General features: G+C 37.1%; 1 protein-coding gene across 2 annotated transcripts in view; it reads left to right on the top strand.

Annotated features, from left to right (window-relative positions):
* Positions 1–26,522, top strand: part of baiap2a (BAR/IMD domain containing adaptor protein 2a) — a 54,331-nt gene that overhangs the window by 6,480 nt on the left and 21,329 nt on the right. For both annotated transcript variants that reach the window (XM_014987810.2, XM_014987807.2), the window contains exons 2-4: positions 10,055–10,130; positions 13,170–13,256; positions 25,971–26,032. In XM_014987810.2, the coding sequence (XP_014843296.1) occupies positions 10,055–10,130; positions 13,170–13,256; positions 25,971–26,032 (225 nt within the window). The remainder of the gene's footprint in view (positions 1–10,054; positions 10,131–13,169; positions 13,257–25,970; positions 26,033–26,522) is intronic.

Here is a 26,522-nt window from a genome sequence, read left to right as displayed (position 1 = left end):
GTGACTGAATCAGCTAAAATTGTACCTTTTAGCTTTTTCCACAGTGATAAAAGGAAAAGGGCTGAAAGTTTTAGGGCTATTTAGAGTGGGAGGCAGTTTTAACACGACAGTTTTGCTTATCCACAGAAATCATAACTACTGATCTATTGCACACTAGGAGCGGTTTATAGATGGAGCTACCAATCTGCAGTGAAAGTAAACCAAAGATAGTCAAAAGTGATAACTCAGCATATTCTGCCTGGTCATGAGGTGACTGAGATGATTGCATAGACAGCATTTCTACAGTCTAAAAACTAGTGTGTAAGGTGCTAATTAATTTGCCAGAGAAAGAGAAGATTGGATGTTTTTAAGAAATTATTCAAAACCTATTTTGATGTAGATTGTTCTTTGTTTTGCAACATTGGGGTTTTCTTTGCTCTTTTATTGCACACAGAGTCATGCTAGACTCAACTGATGTGAAAGCAGTATCTTAATTCTATTTATGTTCAAATTGGAACAACTAGTGTAATTTCTGAAAGACCTGGAAGTATAAAGTAGCAATATTTATACATCTTCTTTTGTGCAAACAGCTTTAATAAACTATTAATTTATAAATACTAGTCATGGGCTGGTATGAAATGCTCACCATATGACAAACGTGACAAAAATATCACCGATTCACGGTGTTACAGTACCTAAACAAAAGTTAACAAGAAGCATGAGGTGATTTCTTCTATCCACAACAGCTAAGATTATGTATCTGTAACAATAAATAAGTTAATATATAAATTAATTTAAGTCAAAGTTTTCAAGTGAACGTTCCCATTATACTAGCTTTGGCATGTTGTTAGTACAGTAACATAAGCATACGTAACTAATTGCATCTAGTTAAAAATTAAACAAAATACATATTAATTGTATGCTCAGTGGGGTGTGTGGTAACTAGCTGCTTAACAGCTGTTTGCAACTATTGACAAGTCATGCCACGTGTAGCTTGCCAACTGTGGTTTAAAAAACTGTTTCCTCAAAGGCCACTTAATAAATAGTGGCCTTTGAGGAAAGAACAGAAACTTGACCTCACTCTTGGGGCAACAGGAATAAAAATAATTTGGTTCCTGAAGCCTAGATTTGGGAGTTCTTGCAACTTGTTCCTGACATAACACATCGTCATCTGGGAAGAATTGTTTCCTAGTGAAATGACAACTTTCTGTGTTCTTATGAAGGAAGTTAAAGCTGTGAGAGTGCTGTGCCATTCCCTTGTTGCAACACCATGATCATTTGTGTTTTTCATGACCCTGCTGTACAGATTTACAATTTGACGTTTTAAGTAAACCAGGGAAGAGTGGAAGATTTATTTCAGCCAGCTGATGAAGTGCAGCAACAAGTTGGGCACGGCTACATGACTATTTGTTACACTGGGTTTTTCTCTGGCTCAGGAATTACTTAATACAAGGGAATGAGGAATGAATTTGAGACACATATGAATTTGATGATTCTTGAATAACAACCACAGTAGACAACTTCTGAACATCCACCAGTCTATTGATGTGACTTTGTTTCACAATCCTCTCAATACTGAAGTTATCAATTTTTCTTGTGCAACTTTTACTACACTCAACTTTCCATGAACATGCCTGGACGCAGCAATGACCTTTAGTGGTTTGTTCTTACTGTCAGGTGTGTCTGATGGACAAGTCAAGTCAGCAGTCTTTCACAAGATTTTCTTGGCCATAACATCCAATTTTTACATATATGTTTAAAATTGGTTTCATCTTTCAATCAAATTTCCTGAGAAGTTGAATTCTATAGATCATAATAAAATTATCAGAAACGTGCTTCAAATGTTTTACTGAGTGTAATGAATATTGCACACAGTAAAACTCAGTGAGTTACTGATTTGAATGAACATTGACATTTTGTCTTTTCTTGATGTGCATAGATATAGGTGTAAGGTAATAAGACTAAAGATTTCCCCCTTTAAAGATCTGAAAGTCTTTGGTCTACCTTCCGCGTGGCTGTCTGCGTTTGACATGACTAATTTGTCACACAATGAAAGATTCTGTAGTTTTCCACTGCAAAAGAAAACGCACGTGATTCTGAAGGAATGTCTTCTCTCTGTTCACAGCGTTAAAATGTGGTCCCTTGACTGAATTTGTTGAAGAAGCAACGTATTCACATGATGTTTGCTTTCAGATCAAACACCGTGCATAGTCCACTTTGGTGTGAAATAACTGCAAACTGCGTGTGCTTTAGTCAGGATAAATGCAAGTACCTAAAACCATTCGGAGTAATCTAAGTTTGCAAACAGACATATTGTTCACCACATTCCTTCTACCTTCTCTCGTTAATAATTGATTGAAAATTCCAATATATCGCTGAAAAACCTTCCTGTAAATCTTGGATCGTTGGATTGGCTGCCTCAGCGATTTGCTCGTATATAAAAGGAAAACTCAGCAGCAACTTGTCTATTTTTGAGCTGGTCCTGATATTAAATTATCCTTTCTCAGGCAAAATGTAATAAGGAATGCAGCCATTCCAAACTGTGTTCCATCTTTCCAATATGGCAACAAGTCTGGCGTTATCAGTTGTGACAGCGAGGGGAAAACTATTTGTGATCAGCTGGTATTGGCCATAGCACCAAATAAATTCCCTTGGGTAAAGAAAGAGATGGAAATAAATAACTGTAAAGTTTGGCACAGAGAAGCCTCTAGCAAAGTCCAAATATACTCTATACATATTGTCTGCTTTTCTTCAGGGCAGCTTGTTGTTAAAATAGCATGACAATTAACTATATTTTAACCCCTCAGTTCATTTCTAAGTTGCTAAATAACTTGACTGCAAAAGATATCCACAAGCTTGATATTTGTGCATGCTGAAATGAGTGGAAATGTTCATTTGGCATTTCATATTGTTGTTCTTTTCTTGATAGAAGTAGCTGGATTAGTAGGAAATCAATTACCTAAATCGTGAAAGAATTCCAAGCTCCAAGGAAGCTGGAAAAAAAAGAAAAAAAAAATCTGTACCCCATTCTGGTTGTAAACAACATATTTAAACTTGATACCAATCAGCAAGGGAGTCTTAATTCACTGAGTGCTTCTGTGTGGTTTGTTGTGGTTCATCTGATCAGCTGAACTTCACTTGTGGCAGATAAATGCTCTGTGTGATCACCTGCTTCCTGTCTTTCAATATGCCTTTCCTTTTCTAAATAGTTTCTGTGATGGACTTTCCAGATGTTGCTGGTCAGGTTTTCTTTTTTTAAACTTTATTACCCCCCCTGCTCCCCTTTCCCACCACACTCTTATCAGTTTGAAGTCAGCCGTTCTGCCTCCCGAAGGACACTAAAACCCGTTTAATCCAATCACAGTGTCATGCAGCAATTAGTTCATATCCTGTTCAGACATCTGAGACTATTAGATTATTCAAGACTAAATTACCACATTGTTACTTGCACTCTGTCGGTGCAGAGAGAATGATTTTCAGGCATTAGAATCATGAATTCCTTTTGGTTTTCTTGATTTCTGTGGTAATTTAGAAAATATTTACATTTTCCCCTTCTCTTTAACTTGAGGAATCTTTTTGTGTTTGATGCAAGATTTTAAATGCCTGTCCGGCTTTCCCGAGGTTGTAATAATTGCATTAAACATTTTAGTTCTCTAAAGTATTTATTAGGCTCACTTAAGTTGGGTTGCTATTGTTTTTTTTTTTTTTAGTAAATAATTTGAGCTTAACTTACCCTTTATAATTGTTCTTTTCCTCATTATCTGTCAAGACTATCTATATAACTTGTTTAAGTAAGAAATGTACCTGCATTTTCTTAGATTTTGGTAGGATTACATTTTCAACCTGTTTGTCACAAACCATCATAGTATTTTCCTGTAGGCTTCTAAACAGTTTTTTTTTTTTTTTTGGAATCCTTCAATGTTGTGTATTCACTTATCACAAGCTTACAAATCTGTAATTTGTTTCCCAAATTGTTTAAGGGCTTAGTAATCTAATTAATGTATGGACATTTTTGACTTTGAAGAAAGTAACAAAGGAAGAAAAAATCTCTCATTATTCTGATATTTAAGAAAATTAAAATAACTTAGTTAAGCCCAACAGACCTGAGACGGTAAAAGTTTAGGTTGATGTAATGTAAATCAATCCTTTTATTTTGTATCTAAATACTTGTTTATAACTGCATATCGCCCTACAGATTTTGGTAGACTCCATCATCAAAATTGTCGTTATGTGGCTGTTTTATTGGAGGTGTTTACTCTTGGATTCAGTTGCTCGGGCAACACGAGGTTTTCCCTCAAACCGTCTTGCTGAATGGTAATAGCAGCCCTGACATGTCTGATCTTGATTCAATGCACTTTGCCAAGAAGGCTGACTAGGTCACTTGGAAATGCAGCTCTTCCTTTTAAGGCGTGTTCTGATCTTTCATTTCTTTTCTGTCGCTAAAAATGATCTGTATGTTTGTGAATTTGCAAGTCAATGTCTTTCTTTACATTCTCTGTAAATTACCTCATTAGCCTCTGCTGCCTTTTTTACCGTTCACCGCATGACAGGTCTCTGCAGTCTGACAAATATATTAGTCAGGAGTGTTTTCTTCACCTGATCAGGGGGTTTTTCAGGCCCTGCAGGCAGGGCTGTGGTGCAAAAAAAAAAAAGGAGCGAGGGAAGGGCACAACTGAACAGATGATGTGATCTAGGCTTGTTTGAGTGTGTGAGTGCCCCTGGTTTTAATCAGCTGGTGTTACTTTCAAATTGCCCCCTTAGCATGTCATTATATTTGTGTGTGTGTGAAGGTGTAAATGTGTGACAGGGGAGAGCAGAAAGACTGAGCGGAGAGGAGTGACTGCTCCATAGACTGAATTTGTCGTTGACTTAAGATGTTTTGACCTTGTTTCAGCTGCTTCTTACAAATTAATTTAGTTTGAATGTGAGGGTAAAATTGCTTCATCCCTAACGTTTCATGTATCTACAGCCTTTCTAGTTGAAATGTCTTTCTTTTTTTTTCTTTTACGTCTCAGCACTGAGACAATCATTTGATTAATTTTGCAGAACACATTTCTTTGCCCTCTTTCAATTGTCTGCTTTAATTTTTGACCTTAGTTCTAATAAGTGAATTTCATCCTCGGGAATGATGGAGGATGCCATAATTATTTTTTTTTTCTTTTCTTTTTAAACTGACAGATGATACAAAAGGACGTGGAAGTGGATATACTCCACATTATTTCTTAATTTTTCCCACTTCCTTTCCTCTTTCCACCATGTCATACAACCTCAAGTGTCTCCTGGCCCCATTTTCCCAATTAGCGTCTACAATTAGAGTAACAATGTAGTACAGGAGAACTGGGATGACAAATTTAGCAACAATGACAGGAAATGAAGACTGATTGCCTCCTTGTCCTTTCTCTACTGCATGGCATGTGAAAACGCATCGTAATTTTGTCTCTTATATAATACTTTTTATCTGTCAGCCATCGTGTAATTGTATGATTAGGCTTGTCCTGTAGTTGCATTTATTAGTGCTTTTTTTTGTTCCCTGGTTGAGGATCAGGAAGCCTGTTTGCAGTTTGCACAAGAAAGGCAGCAAGGCTCGTGTCAGCTACCTTTAACCTCTTCAGTGGGAGAGAGTGCTGTAATGATGGCTCACTGGGACTTGCGTTTTTATGTAATCCTCCCACCCATTTAAAACATCATTCTATTATATAGTTTCTGTATTAATGTAGGTGCCTAAATAAGTGCATTTGTGTTGCACACGCGCTGTTTTGTCTCTTCCTACTCATTGAGTTTGTTTGAAAAAGAAAAAAAAAATCCTATCAAGTTTTTTTAAGGGATGTCTTTTTCTTTTTGTGATCAGTTTTACTATTTATACAAGCACATTTAACCACTGAGTTGGAGTCCTCCGATTGTTTCAGAATATGATGCACAAATCCCCTATAGATGAGTGAGGAGATGTGTTCAAATGCAAGTTGTTTCATAGTGATCTTTGCAATCAACACTGACATTTTACAATTACAACTGGTACATTACAAATGTTTGGATTTCTAACTTCTTACCAAAGTAAAAGATGACTTGACTTCATCTGCTAATATTTTGTGATCAAGAGTGGAAGTGTGCCTGCACGATACGAATACATACAAATCCTGCAATGACGATATAACTTGCAATAAATAAATAACAACTTTACTGTCTCAATGTTATGCTTTTGTTTGAAAAGTAGACCCCAGGCAGGAATTTATTAAATTACTGAGCAAAAACATGAATGTATTACTTCTATCTGAACCACATTGTTTTAATGACAGTGTTTTATCAGGCGACAACTACTAAAAATGAAAAATGGGTTGTAATTCAGATTTTGCGAGATTATCCTAAAACCTTTTTTTCATATTTTACTGGCATAGAGAGCCTGGATGCGTAGTACTTGCATAAATAGTGTCGGAGTTATGGCACTTCTATGGAATATTAATATTGCATAGAAGTGATAATAATATAGTGATAATAAATGGGATGTATGTGGAGTCCTAACTGAAGGCTTTTTGTTTTTGTTTTTTTCCCCATTTTTTAAATTGAAATACACCACCTTTTAAAATTATTTTATTGCTTTCATCAAGAGTTTTGCTATGTCCTTACGTTTTTGGAGATTATTTGTTTTCGCACATTGTGTTTTAAAAAAAAACATAATCTGTTCAAGTTTGATGTAGTTCTTATCCCCTGTAAGGACTGTCAAAAATTGCCCCTTTCACTGGTTTCACAAACATAGCGAAAGCTCAAATGGTAAATGTTTGTTTTTTTGTTTTTTTTTCCATAGTATACAATTATCCAGCTCAGATTTTATTAAATCTAAGTTCTTTAGATTTTGAATCACAGATGCTCAAATACAATTAGGCCATTTAAAGCAAACTCACAATAACAAAAGGCCTCAAAACAAAACAGAAAAAAACATGATATGAAACGGTAAAATATTCATTGAGTGCAGAAACGGTTGTTCTAATTGTGACACTGTCTTTACAGAAAAAATGCTGCCTTTCCTGTTAAGGATGTCCCATACAGGATAGGTTTCATCAACATTAAGTTGCCTACCAGTGACGTTCTAAATCCTCAAGTTTCTGTTTGCCAGTTTTCTTGGCAGCCACAGATGTTTTGTCCCCGCAGGAGTTTCTGCAGAAGAGTTTTTGGTTTCTAAGCACGTCTGATATGTACCGCTTAAAATAATCCACATATTGACAACACCAAAATATGTTTTAATTCAGAGCCATTTGCTGAAATGCTAGGCAAACTTTAGCTTTAGCTACATTTACTTTCTAATATGATGTGGATTACTGATAGTTTGTCTTGTAGCACATCTCAGAGCTGTTTGTTATTCACTTTTGGACAAAATTAAGTCTCCAGCACCCTTCCCCCACGTCTTCTCCACTCAGCTCTTCCAGACAGGCAGCAGCAGCAATTAGCTAACAGTTGGTGGAACTGGGAGTCTGTTGAGGTTATCATATAAATTAATGGAAAAATGCATAATGAGAAGCACTGTTATGATGACGTGATGAAGGCAGAGAGTCTTTAAGAACAGGAGCTTCTCAAAGAGACAGAAATCAATTTCAAGGTATCAAATTGTTACATTAAGATGTATACAACATTTTTGGGTAACACTTTATTTGAAGGGGTGTGCATAAGACTGACATGACACTGTCAAAAACATGACATAACACCTGCCATGAACATAAAGAAGCCTTTATGAATGTTTATGACAGTTGTCATTAAGTGTCATTTAGTAAATATTGACACTTTTAAATCAAAGTTGCTCTAAAAGTTGCATTGAAAGTCCATTAAAAATGCCAACTTTGCATTAAATTGTCATTATTTACAATATCATTCAAAGTTGGCATTTTTAATGGACTTTCAATGCAACTTTTAGAGCAACTTTGCATTAAGAGTGTCATTATTTACCGAATGACACTTCAGGACAGCTGTCATAAACATTCATAAAGGCTTCTTTATGTTCATGACAGGTAAACACTGTCATGTTTATGACGGTGTCATGTCAGTGTTATGCACACCCCTTCAAATAAAGTGTTACCCATTTTTGTAACTGAAGGTAACATGGTTACTTGATTATCCTTCCAGTCCATTTGTTTTATTTCAGTTACTACATATTCATTTTTTTGCCTCTTTTGGTCATTGTCTTCCCCTTTCTGTGAACCAGTTTAATCTGCCTGTGTTGTCCGGACTTTCGATGTGAGCACAATCGGGTCCTGCATAACAGAAGTTACTGTTGGCAATTTACTGTTAATGAAAGCTGTTGAGTTGTTAAAGTGTGAGTCATTGATATTTATTTTGTAGGTGGGTTATGCAGCACTCAGGCCACCTGAACTGCAGCTCTTTACAGTACAGTGGGCATACACTGAAACATGTGGTTTTATCAAACTCTTGCCTCTCATTAAAAACAAAGGGGACAGGAAAAACAAAGGAACAAACAAAGTGCTGAAGCTAACTGAGGAAGGAGGATGAACTTATGAGGTTGTTTCAGGTTGTCAACGACGACACATTGCATATTCTTTTTGCCATTGTCTGGATTCAGGGCAAGAAGTAGATGATTAAGCTTTCTCCCACAGTATTGATGGTTTGTGTTGGTGCTGTTACTGCTGCAGCACTATTGTGGTTGTCTTTCTGTCCTCGGGTTATTCTTGAGTGTTTGACTAGGGACCAACTAATTGGAAGAAGTCCTGGAGGAGCGCAGGAGAAGGAAGGAGAGGAGAGGTAGATGAGAAGCACAGGAAACTATTGCGGTGAGAGTCAGGTATTCTCCTTTCTCGGGGATCAAGACTGTCTTCTTTTGCAGTTCAGTTTATCTGCAGCAATGCAGTGTACCACTCCTGCTTTAAATAGGTTTTATTTATTGCTAATTGCAATCGCATCAAGAAACGCTGATGAGTCAACACATTAAACACCTCAGAAAAAAATATGTTGATCCTGCTTCACCAAAACAACACACTATGCTACATGATACCCAATTTAAGGTGCTGTACTTATTTTCTTTGCAGTTGCATTTTAATTTCATAGTTGAGAGTTCAAGAATAGAAAAATGACAAAGGGTGTGGATACCATTACAGAGCCCTGTACACTTGACTCTCAGACTCTAGCACAGCTTGTATGTCCTTGTGAATAGGCATGGAATGGAATAATGCTCTGACGTATAACCACAAACATGCATTGTGATTTTAAATTGCATTTCATTTATATGATAATACAGGCATTATTATCATTGTTGTTAAAATAACATTAAATATGTCACTGTTGTAAAATAAAATTACAATACATTTACCTGTAGGTTTTAATTTCATGTAGAACTGATAAAGATGTGTTGGCTTTTAAGCTGCATGACCATTATCAGCCATTTTAAGTTCTCATGCCAATGGTTTTATGTGTCTATGGTTCTAAACTTAAGGTTGAAAACCAGTTGGTGTCATGCTCTGAGGAAGGCCATGTTTCATACTTTTTATGGAGTTTAAACAATTTAAGGTGTCTCAAAGACAAAAACGAGAGTACATGAAGATTTCATTTAAATTTAAAAGGTAAATGCATTAACACCATAAGTTTATGTTTCAAGTACAAACCTGAAATCTCTGTTTCAACCAGAACACAGAAGAAGTACATAGTTGTTGGGAAGATTACCCTCACCCAGTAAAAACACATTTGCCTGACAGCATGCAGCTGTAGTTGGACGAGGAGAGTCTTACTTGATACTATATTAAACTTGAGAAATCCCAATTCTTTGCTTTTAAAAGGAATTTTAAATCCTGAAAAAGTTATTGGAAATGTTTGAGGATTTGACAGTGTTTGAAACCATAGCATACTTTCAAGTTGGAAATTGCCTTTTTAATATGCAGCCTGTAAAGATCCAGCTTTTGTGTGGTTTAAATGCTTTTATTCTTTGTAAAACTGATTTTTGTGGGCTTTAAGGAAGGAGGCTAGTGAAAGAAACAAAGCGAGCAGAGCGAGGCAAACGTCCTCTGTGCTCTTGACCCTGTTGTAGTGATAAGTGAGGCTTTCATCCTCCAACAATGTGGTGTTTTTTTTTTTTTTCTTTCAGACCATCATGGAGCAGTTCAACCCCTGCTTACGGAACTTTGTTGCCATGGGGAAGAACTATGAGAAGGCCCTCGCCAGTGAGTCCTTTCTTTTCCTTCATTCATTTTTTTTTCTGCACTTCACTGCAGGTTTAGGCACTCAGCCAAGACAGCACTAGCATTCTCTCTTCATGTACCTGTACTTCATCTACCTGTCTTCATGTTTTTCATGAAAGCTAGATTATCTTTGTCCTCATACACTATGGCCAGGCCTTATAATGAGTTGCACTATACTCTACCACTTCTTGTGTCCTTTAATTTGGAAGGGGGAAAAAAAGTACAAAATGCTAAAGAAAGGACAGCTCTCTGTTAGCAGCCAGATTTGTGCCAATAGACTTTCTGCAATAGTCTTTTGAGATCTGTGATTTGTACTTGGATTACAGTGCTACAAGAGTTTTCCTTCTAAACACCCCTGAACCTTAACACAACCCCAGCCCTCACGAGTTAAACTGGCCAAAGCATTAGAGAATTTCCTCCATTCCCAGGCCAGCATTCCTATTCCCTTACACGTACAATAAATAATCCTGACCGTTATGTGCCATGGGAACAGACTGGTAGGGGTTCGCTGAGCCATTAAAGACCCACTTTGCAGAACTGATTCAACCCAAGGGACTTAGCAGCTCTGGGAGGACACATTTCTATCCATATGGTGCAATCTCTGAAATTATTTAACACTGCCAATGCCAAAAGAGTTTCATTTGTAGGCTTTCAGGATCTGAAGGTGGGTGTATTCTACTTTTTTTTTTTTTTTTACAACCCACAGAAAGTCAACTAATTACATAGTCCTTAACATGTCTAAAAAACACATTAAACTGTGCACTAAAGCACATACTCAAATATATATTGAAGTGACCAGACAAGGATGGCCTGTGTCCTGACTGAAATGTTGTTTACAGTTCTTCAGAGTGAAGGTTTAGTGATGGGTCTTTGAAACAAGCTCTGTTCATACTGTCTGGTAATCCCATCTGTCCATCTGTTGTTTTGGACCCCTCACCATGCTTTTTGCTGGTGCTGTTAATATAGGTCCAAGCTTTGTGTGAAGCCTTTCTTTTAATTGTACACTTGATATTCCACATTCTTCAGGCGTTGAGGCATCAGCAAGAGTGTCTGTTGCTGGAAAATCTGTTTTAACTCTGTGGCATGCAAGTGTATACCACTATAAGCTGTCATGCATTCATACACACATTCCACAACAAGGCCAGCCCAGGAACTGTGTGGCTTTAAAAAATAGCCTTGTGCAACAAAGGTGGAAGCAGGCATACCGTCCTCTACAGCTGGTCCAGCTGTAACTGGTACCAACATTAGCATATGTCCATCAGCTTAGAAGACTTCTTCTGTGGTGGAGTGTCTACATCTGTCTGTTAGAATTAGCCTGTCCCTGTCATTCTATTGTTGTAAATGTGTCTTACACCTGACAGCTGTTTCCAGGCTTAGGTCCAATCTGTCAACTGTACTGCTGCTGAATTCACCTTCAAAAGCAGCAGTCATTATTTCCCAGAGATTGGAGAAGCCCCTTGGGCAGCTGGACGGGAACTTGCATCCACCCGACACGACCTTTTTGGCAGTACACGAACATTTTCAACAAGGGGATTCAACTGGTTATTGTTCTTTGGAACCTTGCTGATTCTTTATTTTGTCCTGGAAAAAAAAAAAAAAAAAAAAAAAAATATATATATATATATTTGTGTAAAATCTTGAACAAAAGTTGAGCAGCATTTGCTCAATATTTGCTGGAGGCAGATGAGTTGTCTTGCCCAAGAACAGGGTGACTGAGATGGACTGACCAACAACCAGTCGGTTACAGAACAAACTTCTACCAGTATTGTCACTGTTACAAACTGAAGCAGAAAACACAGAATCAGAATTAAGTGCTGTTGGCTTCCTTCTTGAGCTTTCATCTGGGAAGTGCACAAGATCCACCTCAACAAGTTGCAATTGATTGTCAGAAAAACAATGGGATTTACTGCTCAGTGACCAAGCTACTTACTATGAGCAACACAAGCTAATATGAATATTTTGTAGCTTGTTGCACTTTTAGACACTGCTGAGACATTTTCATTGAAAATGTTTGTAAAATTCTGTGCTTCTATATGATTTGATAAAACACAAATCAGAAGTGGAGATAAATCATTTGCAGAACACATCTGTCTCTGACTTTAATCAGTACCAGAGAAGAAAATCATTTTTCATATACAAGTCCCTTCAGTCTAGCATATTGAAGGGGCTTTGCCACAGAGTTGGCAAATCCCTACACTCACATCTTCACCATCCTCAGCTGGAATCTTTGTAAGGAACTCTATGAGCTGTAATTCATTCTTCAATCAGTGGTCTCCCACCAGTAAGGGTGTCTGCCTTTTCACAAAAGAGATTAAACGAAAAGGAAGACATAAAAATGCCAGGGAACAGCATGTGGCTAACAGTCACTATTGCTGCTTCCTTAATAGAGCTATAATGTTTTCTTAGAGCCATTATTGATTTCTTTGTTACCCGTTGCTCTCACATTGAAATGAGCCTCCATAGGAAAAATGCTTGGCTTGATTTTTGACTCGCAATGATTGATTAATATTTGATTTTTGACTGAGACTAGCCAAATCGATTTACTGCAATCTAGCTTTTTTTGTTAATCTTTTCAAGATTGACTTCTCAAAATTTAGCAAAAGAGCTCATGCTGTGGGTCTTTTTAACAGACATGTGGAGATCATATGAATCCATATAATATATTCAAGTTATTTTGAAACACAATTGCATAGTTCAGTCTTCAACTGCCATTTTGTATAGTCCCATTATTTGATTTTGGGAGCTGCTCAGAATTGGGTTTAATCAGAGGTCATATTTCATATATCAACAATGGAACTGGGTGTAGTATGAAATCTGAAATTAAGGTTATCTCTTTAACTTATCAAAATACCTAACTACCAAGAAAAAGGGAAAAAAATATCTACACAGATACATGGATACATTCTTTACTGATGTCCTACACAGAAACTTAGTAAATCTATTTGTAAAATAAATTGAACCAACTATATATACTTCTTTCAACCTTTAAACTAACTGCTGATTTACTCTTCGTGTCTTCAGATGTGACATTTGCTGCAAAAGGCTACTTTGATGCCCTGGTACGAATGGGTGAGCTGGCCAGTGAGAGTCAAGGATCCAAAGATTTGGGTAAGTAACGGAGATCGTTTAGAAGAACTCAGTTTTTGTTGGCACTTTGTCTTACTCTCTGTGCTAGTCTTGCTTGCATTAGCGTTGCCTCTTTATAAACCTGCATCAGTGTACGTTTTTGTTTGCTTTCTGTTTGTGATGGCATTCAAAATCAAATGTCAGTGGAATGAAGGAAGTCTTTCTTCTTTCTTAACTAGAATTTCTCCAGAATGGTTTCTGTTCTAAACCTGTTTATGCTTTGATTCAATACCAATCAAAGCGCTAACCAGAAAATAACATTTCTAACAACAATGAGTAAGGTGTGGGTTGAACATGATTTTATGTTCATAAGTGGAGGACATATATTTTCGTCTAAGCTAATGTTTCATGTAAAACAAAGTAAATCTGTAGTGGGAAATTGCTTCTCATTGACATAGGTGCATGAGGAAATTGTGTCACTTTGTTTGTACGGAGGCATTCACCTGCCAAACTCGACACCAGGCCCACTTCAAACGAATTTGACAAAGCTCTGTTCAAAGTGTTGTGTTATTTGACACGATGGCTGCGATTTCTTATGCAGAAATGCGCTCGCACAGCAATGTTGTTTTCTTCAACAAGTCCATATCCATTGTCTAGTTACTTTTGAGGAATGTTTATCTGATGTGGTCAAAACCTTTTGAAATTAGCATGATTCTTCACTAAATAACTACAAAAACTGTTGAATGGCTAAAAAGTTTTGGATGGAAATTGCAAGGTCTTTGTCCACTGAGGAAGCTGTCTGCAGAAAAGCGTGGTGTGTTTCCGTAGCCATTTGTAAAAGCAAAATAGAGGATACAGGAAGGGAGCGAGCGGAGAACCCTGGTAGGAGAGGTCATGTCATATACTGAAAAGAGAAGTGTTCTGATCTAAAATACTTCATGTGGCTAGTAAAATTTAACCAAAATATTTGACCATTTTCACTTTGATCATACTGCGACAGCAGACGCAATTCATGTTTCATGTACAGTCATGTTGGTTAGAATAGATTTGTTTCACCTAAATGGAATTGCTTGAAAGTATTTAATTTAACCAGATTATCTTTTTCTATCATAAGGTGCTTGATCTGAAACTTTTAAGTTTGATAAAAAAGGTAGAAATTGAAGAAACTTGTATAGTTATGAACACAGTACTTGTTCACAGCACTGTACAACATAGCAGATGGATGTCTATGTTCTAGAAATCGTCACGTCATTTTAAAAGTAACGCCTCGCCCTCTCATATGAGTATCTTTGTAGCTGATTAGTGACTCTGTATTGGCTCTCGTTGTCCTCAGCACATAGGAAATCAGCTCACGTTAAAGAGATTCCCTTTGCACCGATTGTTCTTTTAACTGCTTGATCTGCTTAGAGGTAGCTGTTGATTTGACGGGGCCTTTGTTTCAGTGGAGCCGAGTTTCACTTTGGGTTTCTTCCCGCCCAGCCACCAGGGACTGACATGAAAGTGCTTGCAGAATGTTTTATTCAGTGTGTGACCCAATCTCACTGTCTTGCAGCATCTGTGAGGATTTCTGTTGTTTCTAATATTTATATGATACTTGTGTCATGTAAAATGTGTAATTTAATGCAAATTTTCTATTTAATTTTCTACATTATCTTGGGTTGACTCTTATTCTTCAATGCTCCCTGGTGAATTTGGGAATTAGCCACATTGTGGTGCTGTAGCCTGCACGAGCTGAGAGAGGGGAAGACCACCTGGTCAGTTGTCCTTGATGGAGGAAGGGCCCTCCAAATGTTGAAATATGGGCATGAAGATTTTCTTTGATATGCTTTTGAATATAAGGGGCCTAATTTTTCAATTCAAAAGTCTGCAGCCAAGTTACTGTGCATGTTAAGCATTCAGATGCGAGGGTTTACTTGGTAACACAGCAGCTGTTTATATTACATTGTGAAGAACCTTAGCACATGAAGCAAAACACATCTTTTAAAACAAACTTGCATTACATATGATTTATCATACATTTGATTCAAACTTTGATTAGCTTCACATATTGCATTGAGAAATAAATCTTGGACAATCTTGACTAGGACTCGTGGGAGGCTGCCAACTGGCCTGGTAGTCAGGATAAGATTTTTTTTTAGAAACTTAATTCTGTTTCTTGAATGCGTTGAAGATTTATTTTCCTTCTTTACGATATGCAATTCCACTGCACCTATTGTCACATATTTTTTTTTTATGAAAAGTGTGCTTTATTACACCTGTTTCCCAAACGCTTGTGTGCTATAATTGTTTGAAAAGGGCTGAGTGTGAGGCAGCAGCTTGGTTTTTGTTAGACGCTTACTAAATTAGCCACAAGCCATATGTTACACAAATCCATCCAGCAACCCATTACAAAAATCAAGGTATTGTTTTCTTTAGGAGAATCTCATGTCTCATAGACTGCAGTTTGAAAAAAAAGAGAAATAGAAGGTCTTAGGTTTGTGGTTTGCCCCTTTTCATCACTTGTACAATGCACTGCCTAAAGCCAACAATTCTCTACACGGTAGACTGTGTCCCAGGGGGAAAAGTTGGTATTTTATTTTCCAGTCAGTAGCGTAGGACGTTTTGTAGCCTCCACCCAGAGGTCAGCTGCATCATCATGACCTCCTGTTAGGATAAAGCTCAGTTTCCTGTTTGACTGACAGGAGGGTAAAGAGAGATTCCCAGATTAGAGGAAAATATCAAGATTTGCTCATCACACCACAACTAACAAAACTGACATTTCAGACTTGAGGATGAATCCAAAAGGTACATGTCCTCAAAGAGGATACATGAATGTTGTTTTAGCTCTCACTTTTGTCTTTACCAAGTGAGTATATTCAGGTTTTACAGATGTACTATGAACCTAAATTAATTTACCTCCATATTTACTCACATTGTCTATGCTTGGCTTCATCATTCACATCATTATTGCATGACAGATTGCTTAAAGTAAACATCCCTTGCGTCACATTTATACATGTTCACAAATAAAGCTGCATGTAAAATATTGTACCCTTGTCGCACCTATTTTTAAAAGCTTGTTAATGCCACAGCAGCTCTGTAAGAAACGGAACACAAATGGTCCCACCTACACACCTTTCAACTCCTCCTTCACTTCTCATCCATTTCTTTTGTTTACTAGTCATTGACACACATAAAACAAGGACTTGAATTACCTTGTGAACCAATTTCCTTTGCTGGTTATTCTCAACTCATCGACATCCAAGTCTTACGTGTTCCAACCGGAATCCATCCTGCCGAACTGTAGTCCATGCATGTCATGAATAATGGTTATATTTATGTGCGTTTTCTGTGCATAAACCATGTGTCATCAACTATTTGTTTGAGTGCTCCTAGAATCCACTTGTACATATCTCAGCCTTAAGAGACAGTCTCTATTTCTCCCACCAGTCCCACTACTCCCACACTCTCCCGCCCACATATCCTCCGCTGGTTGTGCTAATCATCGCCTGTCACTTTGCCACCCACACACTCATGCATGCACATGCATGCTAACACATACAAACACAGTCTCTCTCTCTCTCTCTCTCTTTCTCTCCATTTCCCACTCGATTCCACTGTTTCTCCTGCCCTCCTCTCTTGTATTTTTCCTGTAGAAGATCTGAGCTCCAACTCCTTCAGTGGCAGTTATGACTTTCTGAGCCTTTAAAGGAAATGTTTTTTTTTTTTTTTTTTTGTTTTTGGTTAGGCAGAGAATGTTTATGATAGTTTAAACCAGTCACTCTTTATATCTTCATGGGGTATGAAAAGGGATAGCTATGAACTCCAGCCAAATTCATTTGCAGACATATATTTCTGCTTTAATTCTTAGTCATTTTATATATCATCACACTAATGACACCTTTATGGTTGTTAAACTATGTTTGCAAAATTGCTGGTAGCTCTCACTGGAGCTGGCAAAGCAGGAGGGTCAGAAAAAACAAGCCTTTAAATGCATAAATGTTTTATTTCTCTTGCTTTATGAACAGTTATAATACATTTGTCTCTGCAACATTGTTTGACACTTGGTTAGTTTTGGCATTTAAAAATGCACAATATAGCAGAATGTTAGTTTCTAATAGGACTTGCTGTTCAGTGTGCCAGTTTACAAACATTTTTGCTGAGTGTGTAGTTTTAGAGAAGTTCTTCTATTTTATTGCAGGCCTTGCAACAGAATGTAATGTCATAGGTGTCACTAATTAAAGAGTCTAAACACTGATTTGACCACTGGTTGAAGTCATCCAAATAGACAATTCTTCCCATCTGACTAAACTCTAGTCAAATGTTTTTACACATCTTTACCTTTTGCTACTAAATTTTACATTTTCAAATCTTACATTTTATTACTAATACTAATTGAACTTATAAAAAGCAAGTGGAAGTACCTCTTAGGTTAGGACATTATATTGAAAATATATTTATTGTCACTGCTGTTCAACATCACAATCTCAAATGGGTGACGTTCCATACTGTGCATCTCAATGACGCACATGGTTTTATTTGTTGGTTAGAGCAGCAGAAGCTGTATGGCAAGACATCTGTTTTATGTTTCAAGGACAACTATGCATCTGGCTGCTGCATCAAAGAGTTTTGTTTTAAATAGAAAATATCAGTTTTTAGTATCATGAGTACTCTTGAAATATTGGTGCAACTTTTCAGTTGTGTCCCATAACTGTCAGTTGGAATGGAGTCGCTAGTTCCCACAATCTAACATTGGTAGAAGGAGCAATAATTGATCAGTAAGATAACTGTTCACCTTGCAAGAAGCAGTGGTGAGCTCTACTTGTACTTGGATGATGGATATTTTTCAGTTCCCGGTAGGAAGTACAATTTGATCACCCCAAACTGGAAATGAGTTTTGCCTCTCAAAGCTAAGCTATACCTGGTTCTAGTGCACCCTTTCCGAATACACTTTTCCTTCCACTCCATTTTATTACCATGCTTGGATGCAGCACTCTTTGAACTGTCAGCATCTTTTGCAATGACCTTTTGTGACTTTCATGCCTTGACAAGCTTGTAAGTGACTGCTTGAAAGTAACCAGTCTTTACCATCGTTGTGTAGGTCATAGCATATCTGCATTACAAATATTTTTATGTAATAGTGAAATTAAATACTTTGCTAGTGAAATATTTAACTTATAGAATATCATTAAAGTTAATTTAAATGCACCTAAACATAATATATATATATATATTTTACTATGTTATGCTTTTTTTTGTTCTATTTCTTGAACCTTTCCTTGAATAACAAACTTGTCAGTCTCTTCTCAGAAACCCAAACAAGAATTTAAAGTGGATACATTTTCCCTATTCTCTCTCTCTCCTCTTATTGCCTCTTTGAACCTCACTAATCACCGCATCTCAATAACAGATAATATATTCTTCAGCAATAATTTGTGGCTGGGGAAATAATATTTTAATAAAAAAAACAAAAAAAAAAAACAAAACTGAAACTATATTAAAACATTGAAGTAATTGCCCCCCTCCCAGTCTTAGAGGTTTAAACACACTCCCAGTTATTATCTAAAGGAATAAAAGAGGGTTACACAAGGAAAGTTGGGCTGCAAATTGATGACGCAGTAATGTGTTTCTAGGTTAATGGGTCTGGGACGTTCACATGTATTTTCTGCTGGTGCTTAAAAAAAAAAATTAATAACCTGGAGCAAGGGTTAGTGCTTGCAGATGAGGTGTTGACTCTGACATGCTGCGTTTGAGTGAACACCCAGGAGTGTGCACACCTCAGCTCTCCCTGTCTCTTCTTTCTGTCACTCCATCTTCAGTGTGGCCTACCTCGCTCATCCTCTAGCACCTGTCCCTGTTTAAATGAGAGCAGAGGAGCTCTTTTCTTAGCTCTGCGCCACCCTCCCTGGAGTCCCTGCTTTCTCGTGCTCCATTTCTGAGGCACACAGTGCATGATGGGAAACCAGTGGCCCCTACACTCTCCAGCCTAACACAGTCACTTTGCCCTTCAGTCTTCATGCTGGAACATTTGAACTAAAACAGGTGGATCAGCTGGTGTTGCAATATTTAACTTTCTGAGTCAAATAAAATACAATCTGGAAAGTTGACTGTTAAGGCATTCTCAGGTTGCGGCACAGATATAGGTATGTATAAACACGAGAAACTGCTTGCTGTCTGTGGCTGAAAATGACGTAAGTTATAACAGACAAAACACTATGTTGCTAAGCAACTCGGTGGCTCTTGATTGTTGGCGAGGGAAATAAACCTGAATTTTGCAGCAGATTTTGTCCTTTTTCACTGTTTGCTCAAAGGACAGCATATTAACTCATTTACCTAAAGCTGTACACTATATCCAACATCACGTATTACATTTGTATTGTGCATTATACTAGAATCGGAAAGCAATGTTTGAATGTAATGTTTAGTAGTTGGTGATCTAAATGAGTATCTGATAGAGCTGCACAACCTTAAGAAAATGCACAATATGAATTGTGAATGATGCAGTGATATAGCTGGCAATAAATACATATGGAATTAAACAATGTCATCATCATTCTCCTTATGGTTTATTGACCCCAGATAGAAAGCAATCTAACCTGGGTGGAAAATAAATTCATTACCTTGATTACAACTGTATACTTTTATTAAAAATGTAGAATTTGGTTATGAAAGCTCTTTTGGCAAATAAGTTATATTTTTGATTAACACTTTTATCAGAGCATCATATTGCCCTGCTTGGATATTTGTTGGTTTATTAAACAACAAGCATCACCAAATGCATCTCTAGCATAGGAAGCCTGAACATGATTTACTTACTGAATTGGGTTATGATAAATATTAGCCAATCAGTTCTTTGCAATGCTAATATTATAGTGATATTTAGACAAAATTGTGATTATTCAGCTTTGTATCCATTATCTAAGTCCTGAATTACTGACTTATAAAAATGACTTTAAAGCCATAGGCAGAGGTTACATCTACTACACCCCCATTTCTCCTAAAGTCTTGTCTTCTGGCACCTGATGGTCAACATACAGATGTTGTACTGTATATGCTGTATATTATATTACTCAACCTTGAACATGAAACCTAGACCTCCATAGTTATAACTACATTTATAACTAATGTCAGTCTGCTGTTCTTATAATGGACTGCAGAGCTGTTTCTAGTGTACGTATTATTTTACTTGAACTCAAAGTTAAGATGACAAGTAGTACCTTGGCATTGTTTTAACTGAATATATTTCAGGATTAAATGCATCAACCATAGAGGCTTAAACCAAAAGTGTGTGTGTTTTTTTTTTTTTTTTTTTTTTTTTTTTGGAATTTTAAACTTGTTTGGAATGGCTTCTCGTCAGTTTTGCGTATTAGAAACCAATGCCTTCTATGTATGTTTAAAGTCGCTGAATTATTTGTGAGTGATGTGGCTGGGTAAAACACTCAGATATTTTCAGTGAGGGAGCCCAGTTTCTGTATTCCCTCAGCTCCTCTCTGAATCTAAACATATCAACATGACTACACTGTTTTATTTATTAGCTGCACTCAGCTGCAAGGAACTGCATAGTTATAGCTCTGGAGATGATACGCAAACTTAAAATGTGAGAGAAATAAATTGACTTTGGTTTTATATTATACGTTGGAGATGTTACTTGCAACCCCCTATTGTTTCTTATTACTACACATCTATTTCTTTCAGCAAACACAGCATTTGTAAAAACATGTTGGGCAGTCAGACATTATGGACATAAATTAATATTGTCTGACAAAAAAAATAATAATAAACCTACCACTTCACCAATTGTACGAACAGCACCTCGACCATTTTGGCGACATGTGCTGCATTCACCATAACCAGTGTGTTGCTACATTCTAGTGTTAACCACTTATTTATTGCCTAAGGAGATGACTTAAAAGAAGTCAGTTAGGTTAAAATACAAAGGTTACCTATCACCATGTCTTAAATGTTATTTGAAGACTACATCACTGCTTTCTCCAGTATTTGAAATTACATCCTAAAACTGGAAACTTCTCGACCCTCTCATTTAGTATCTAAGACAAATAAATGATCAACAGAGTCTGCATCCTGAACTTGAAATGCACTCACGTCACTAAAACAGAGACTTTTGTTTTTCAAGGACAAAAGCTTCAACTCTCTCTGGGACTTGAGTCATTAGCACATGTAATGACGAAGGAAAGCTGGCTAGTCGTAAGTGAAAGTTGTAAGCAAATTATTTGTGGTACATCTTTTCAGCAACTGTAGAGTATCCAAATGACTGATTGGCATGCTAAAATTGTAAACAGTAGGTATGGATTCTTGATATGACTCAACAGTATTTACCACACAAAAAGAGCAGCATCCATGTGTTTGTTTATTTATTAAGTTTTTCTTCATTTAAATAAATGTTTAAATGTTGAATGCTTACATAACATCTCCAGTATTAAAATAATTTGATTGTAAATTATTAGATTTTAACATTTGAAATGCATTTTTAAAAAAATCACAAATCTTCAATATGAATTTCTATGCGACTTTATTGGTATTATAAATGCATCGTTGGTTTTGGTCAGTTTTAAAAGGGGTCACAATTTTCACCCTCTAATCCCAAATTGTTTAAATGTGCTGCACATTCCCTCAGATCTCCTCAGAATTAGTGTACTTGTAACTGCACTATGGCCTACTTCTGTTTGGCATCTGCACAGATGTTGCTTAACCTTCATTGTGGCCTGAATGCGTGACACCATTGCTAGTTTAAAAAAAAAAAAAAAAAAAAATAGCAACAGCTGTGGTAGCAGAGCTTCCAATTTTAGCAATGTGTCATTTAAATATCAGTAGTTTTCTCCTATGAGAGGAGAGTGAGGAAAGGGTTCAAACGGAATTTAGCTTTCAGGCTATGAAACTGGATCTGTTTGTGTTTATGTGAAGAAGAAATGATATACTCTCAACGCCCCTCACATCTAGATGAACTACACTTAGATGATGTAATGTCACAGAAAGTATAGTCACACTCGCATGCCCACCTGGAGTCTCAGCTATTACCTTCGTCTCACACGTTTTCCTGCATCGCCATTATATTTGCCCACTTGTTTGTTTCCCCTAGTTCTTGGAATGCGAGGAAGGCGGGTATTAACATCCCTGTTAAGCCACGCATACTGTGCACGCAGGCATGCACAGTGCCGAAGACAGACTCAGCATGTGGGGGTACACACACCATTCTTCTCCATCAGAAGCGTGGTGTGTATTATGTAACGAGAGCCGATAGTAAGGGTGGAGCTTTCTAAACGGGGTTTTGTAGCAACATTTTCAAGCGCTGCTCCTCATTTTATGGCTTCTCCCATGGCAACAACCCTAGTATTATCCTGCTTCCATGACAACCCCTGGTGAATCTGGTTTGACCTTCACTAGTGATTCAGTGTCTCTCCATCCACCTCCATTCTTCTCTCTGATTCTCCCTGTTCAGCATTGCAAACGTCCACTTTTTTTTTTCTACTCAATAGCCCACATTCTGTTACACTCTGTCTTTTTTTTTTTTTTGTTTCGCTCCACCTGTGTGGGTGCAACATCGCTGCTGTTACACAAGCAGTCAATAAATACATCCACAGTACACAAGCTGATGTCACACTTCAGGGTAGAGTCTGTCCATATGCACACAAATCCTGCAGGCATGCGTCCCTACCTGACTCAGTGTTTTAAGCTAGCAGGCATGTGGCTGCTTGTTGCATAGCTGCAGGTGCAGATCAGCCTGAGCTCACCTTCAAACAAAGAAACTATTGTTTTCCGTCAGCCATAGAAACAGGCGAGGGTTCAAGCGAGCTCGGAAATATTAATGGAGCAATGGCTCAGGTTTATTTTGTGTTATCGTTGTGCTTATCAAACTAACAGGATACACTGACATGTTTTGTAGATTTCAAGCTAACAGCTCTTACACTGAGTCTTGTGGGTTATGTCATATTTGCCAGAACTTTTTGTAGGAACAACATTAAAGTGGCACGTCGCATTTAAATTCTTCTAATTATGCCTCAGCGCAAATTACTGATTGGAGTATCAGATGCTGAAATTCACTTGTTGGTCGCAGCGTAATTTTCCTGTTGTTGTGTGCTCTGATATTAAAATTGCCATGGCAACCATTTGCATTGCCAGAGTGTGATATTCTGTATCTTTTCTTTTCTCTAAGCTTTGGCTGTGTGCAGTCTGTAGTGATGAAACCAGAGAAGACAAATACAGATGCAGTCACTCTTCAGCCTTCTGGCTTCCTTTTAATATCCTGTCCTGCTGCATTTTTAGATGACATATGCATCTTCTTGCTTTTGTTTTTGCAGTCCAGTGATGATGCTCATTAGTTAATTGATCCAGCTAGTTGAAGCCAACAGAATGGCAGAGTTTCTAAGCTCACAGGGCTCTGATCAGGGAAGTGTAAGCTGCTTAAAGGCCTGCTGGGAAATGACTGGATGCCTTAGCCTCTTTCTGTGCTTCTGTGAGACAGAAGATCAGCTGACAGGTTGCAGCATGGGCAAAAATGTTTATCCATGTTTGGCTACAGGGAGATGAGACTATTGGGGACAGTCACTGAATCCCTTAGTTTTATCAAGTGAAGTAGGTACAGTAAAGATCCTTAATTTTTCAGAAAATAATTACATGCTTTTAGTTGTAATATATGTCATCAGAATGAATAAAGATGGTCTTTGTGTAGCACCTGCCTAATGGCTGCTGGGCTGTGTGATGTCACAATGGCCTTGAGAAAACTTATGCATTTTCAAAGAATAATTTGAAAACATTCAAACATGGCACAATGCAATTTATTTTTAATGTAAAATTATTAGAAATGCATCGATCAAGTTTTTTCCCAGTAGATGCAGATTTCCATTTGTTTTTGGAATCCGACTTTGAATCCAGATGACTGATTCCAACTCCCTGCTATGCTCTCTCTAATCACCATGAGGCATAAAACAGGGAATTAATCAGCTGGTTCTCCTCTCTAAGTAGTTGTGATTCTAATAGAAAATGAAGTTATAAAATTAGCACCCATGGAATAAAAAGCATGCACTGGATAATCTTTTTTTTTTTCCAAGTGATAAAAAGCATATCAGGCACCATGGTATTTATTGGTGGATACAAAAATGGAAATGAAGGAAACATGGCTGACTTTGGCTGATTGCATTACTAATAAAAATACATATGTGGTATTGTGACTAAGTTAACAGTGACTATTTTATAACTTAGGATATTTGCTCTAGTATCTGACCTGAAGTGGATCTGTAAAATACCAAGAGTATTAATATCAGTCGTAATACATGCCTATATTTTTTTTTCCTCCTGTTCTCATCAGTGCTTCTATCACTTTTTGACTTTCTGCATGTTGGGCATGTGTCGGATATGAGCCCCTTCTGCCACAAGATGCTGTCCAAATGACTTAACATTACATGAGAAGACAAAATGCAAGTTCATACCACTTTAGCCAACAATTATTCCACTCCAAACGATCCTTTGTGATACGATTATTGCACACGCAGATATTGCAATGATACATTTGTGATTTAATGTGTGTCTCTAAATACCTAATATGTCATTTTCTAAATATTGCATTTTTTTTGTATTGCTGAAAGTTAAAAAAAAGTCATACTTCCCTGTATTTTTTTTTAAGTCCCTCCGTCCTTGTCGCTTCAGTGTCCTATGTTCTCCTCCTCTTGCTGTCTGCTGACATGGAGACATATCCAAAGCCTTCTGTTGCAGAATTAAAGTTTGCACTGAAACCTCTTCTGCAGGAGTTCTGACTTTACTTACAAAGCTCTGTGAGATGGGCTGACATGTGCTGTTAATAGGTCATCCTTCACAAGAGGACACACCAGGAAAACGTGAAATGAGCCAGAAAAAATTTTTTGACATAAAGCATAAGCTTGCAGTTTCTGCTAAGGTCTATAATGATCCTTTTTTCTGAATGGATACTGACATAAAGTGACAGATATTTTTACTTTGGCAGGGACATTTTTAATGTAACCCCCTAAGTAGAATGGCTGAAGGTAAAATTATGGTATGAAATTGCACAGATATGATGAAACAATAAGACTTTTAAGACTAAAAAAGATTCGCATGCCACTCATTTATTTAAAGCTACACCACTATCAAGACTCTGAGCTTTTCATCTTCACCTTAAAGGGTTTATACACACTCTTTAAAATTTCAGACAATGTCAAAGAGGTTTTGGGTCTTCTACTCAGGAGAATGTCAGCCTCATCTTTTGTCTGTACATTTGGATTTATCACTGTCTATCCACCAGGTCTCTGTTTTGTATGTGTCCTTTGCTCAATGTGCTTCTTGTTTTTTTCTTGACAATGCACTGCAATTTCAGAAGAGGGAGACTGTAGGTATACAAAAAGATAACACTAGCTGCATGAACCCTTTATTATTTAGTATTTCATTTGATTTATTGTCACAGGCTACATTTTTTTTATGTTAACGGTCCAGAAGACATCTTGATGTCTTTAGAAAAACACAAGTTTTAATCTCCAGCTTGTTTCCTTTTTTTAAATTTTTTTGATTCAGTTGTACATGAGGTTGTTTCAGTCTCTTTCATCTTGTAACAGGCCTCCATTGTGTTGCTCATTGCCCCAGTTAAGTCTCTTCTTGTGTATGTTTGTAGCTTGTTTGTGCACGGGGTTTCTGTTCCTCTCTTGGTTTCTTTTATATATATTTTTTTCTCCTAGTTTCTTCCTCATTCCTTTTTCTGTTCATATTAAAAGGTATTTATGTATTTTCTCCATGTCTCTGTTTCTTTGTGTGAAGGGGACGTTCTGTTCCAGATGGCTGAGGTCCACAGACAGATCCAAGTGCAGCTAGAGGAAATGGTTGGTATTTCAAGCGATTGTGTGTCTTTACAATGACTTCATATATTGGAATGCTTTAAGAACAAACATATAAAAGAAGAACATATTACTACAATGACATGCAATTAAGTTGATTCATGTTAACACAAATCAATACGTGAGCTCTTTGGTAAATCACTCTCACCTCAAACCGATGTTATAAAATGTCAGATATTCAACATGGGAGGGAAATTATGTTTGAATTAATACTGCAGCCTTTCTATCACTTCAAACACCTTGGACAGGACTGTCCACCATACATCATCTACAAGAAAACATCAGAAATAATATCACAGCATAGAAACAAAGAAGATTAGCTGATATCCATGTATTAATTTAACTTCCAGTACATCTATAAAAATGAATGTTCTTGAAAGAAGCTGGGTGGACAAAAATGCATCCATAAATTTGTAAAAATTCTTTTGAAATTGTAAAATAATTGCAAAATATTTTTACAGACGGATTTTTTTTA

Source organism: Poecilia mexicana, unplaced genomic scaffold, assembly GCF_051168715.1.
Source record: "Poecilia mexicana isolate PSO_F unplaced genomic scaffold, ASM5116871v1 scaffold_8, whole genome shotgun sequence".
NCBI lineage: Eukaryota > Metazoa > Chordata > Actinopteri > Cyprinodontiformes > Poeciliidae > Poecilia > Poecilia mexicana.
This window is presented reverse-complemented; position numbering and strand designations above follow the sequence as displayed.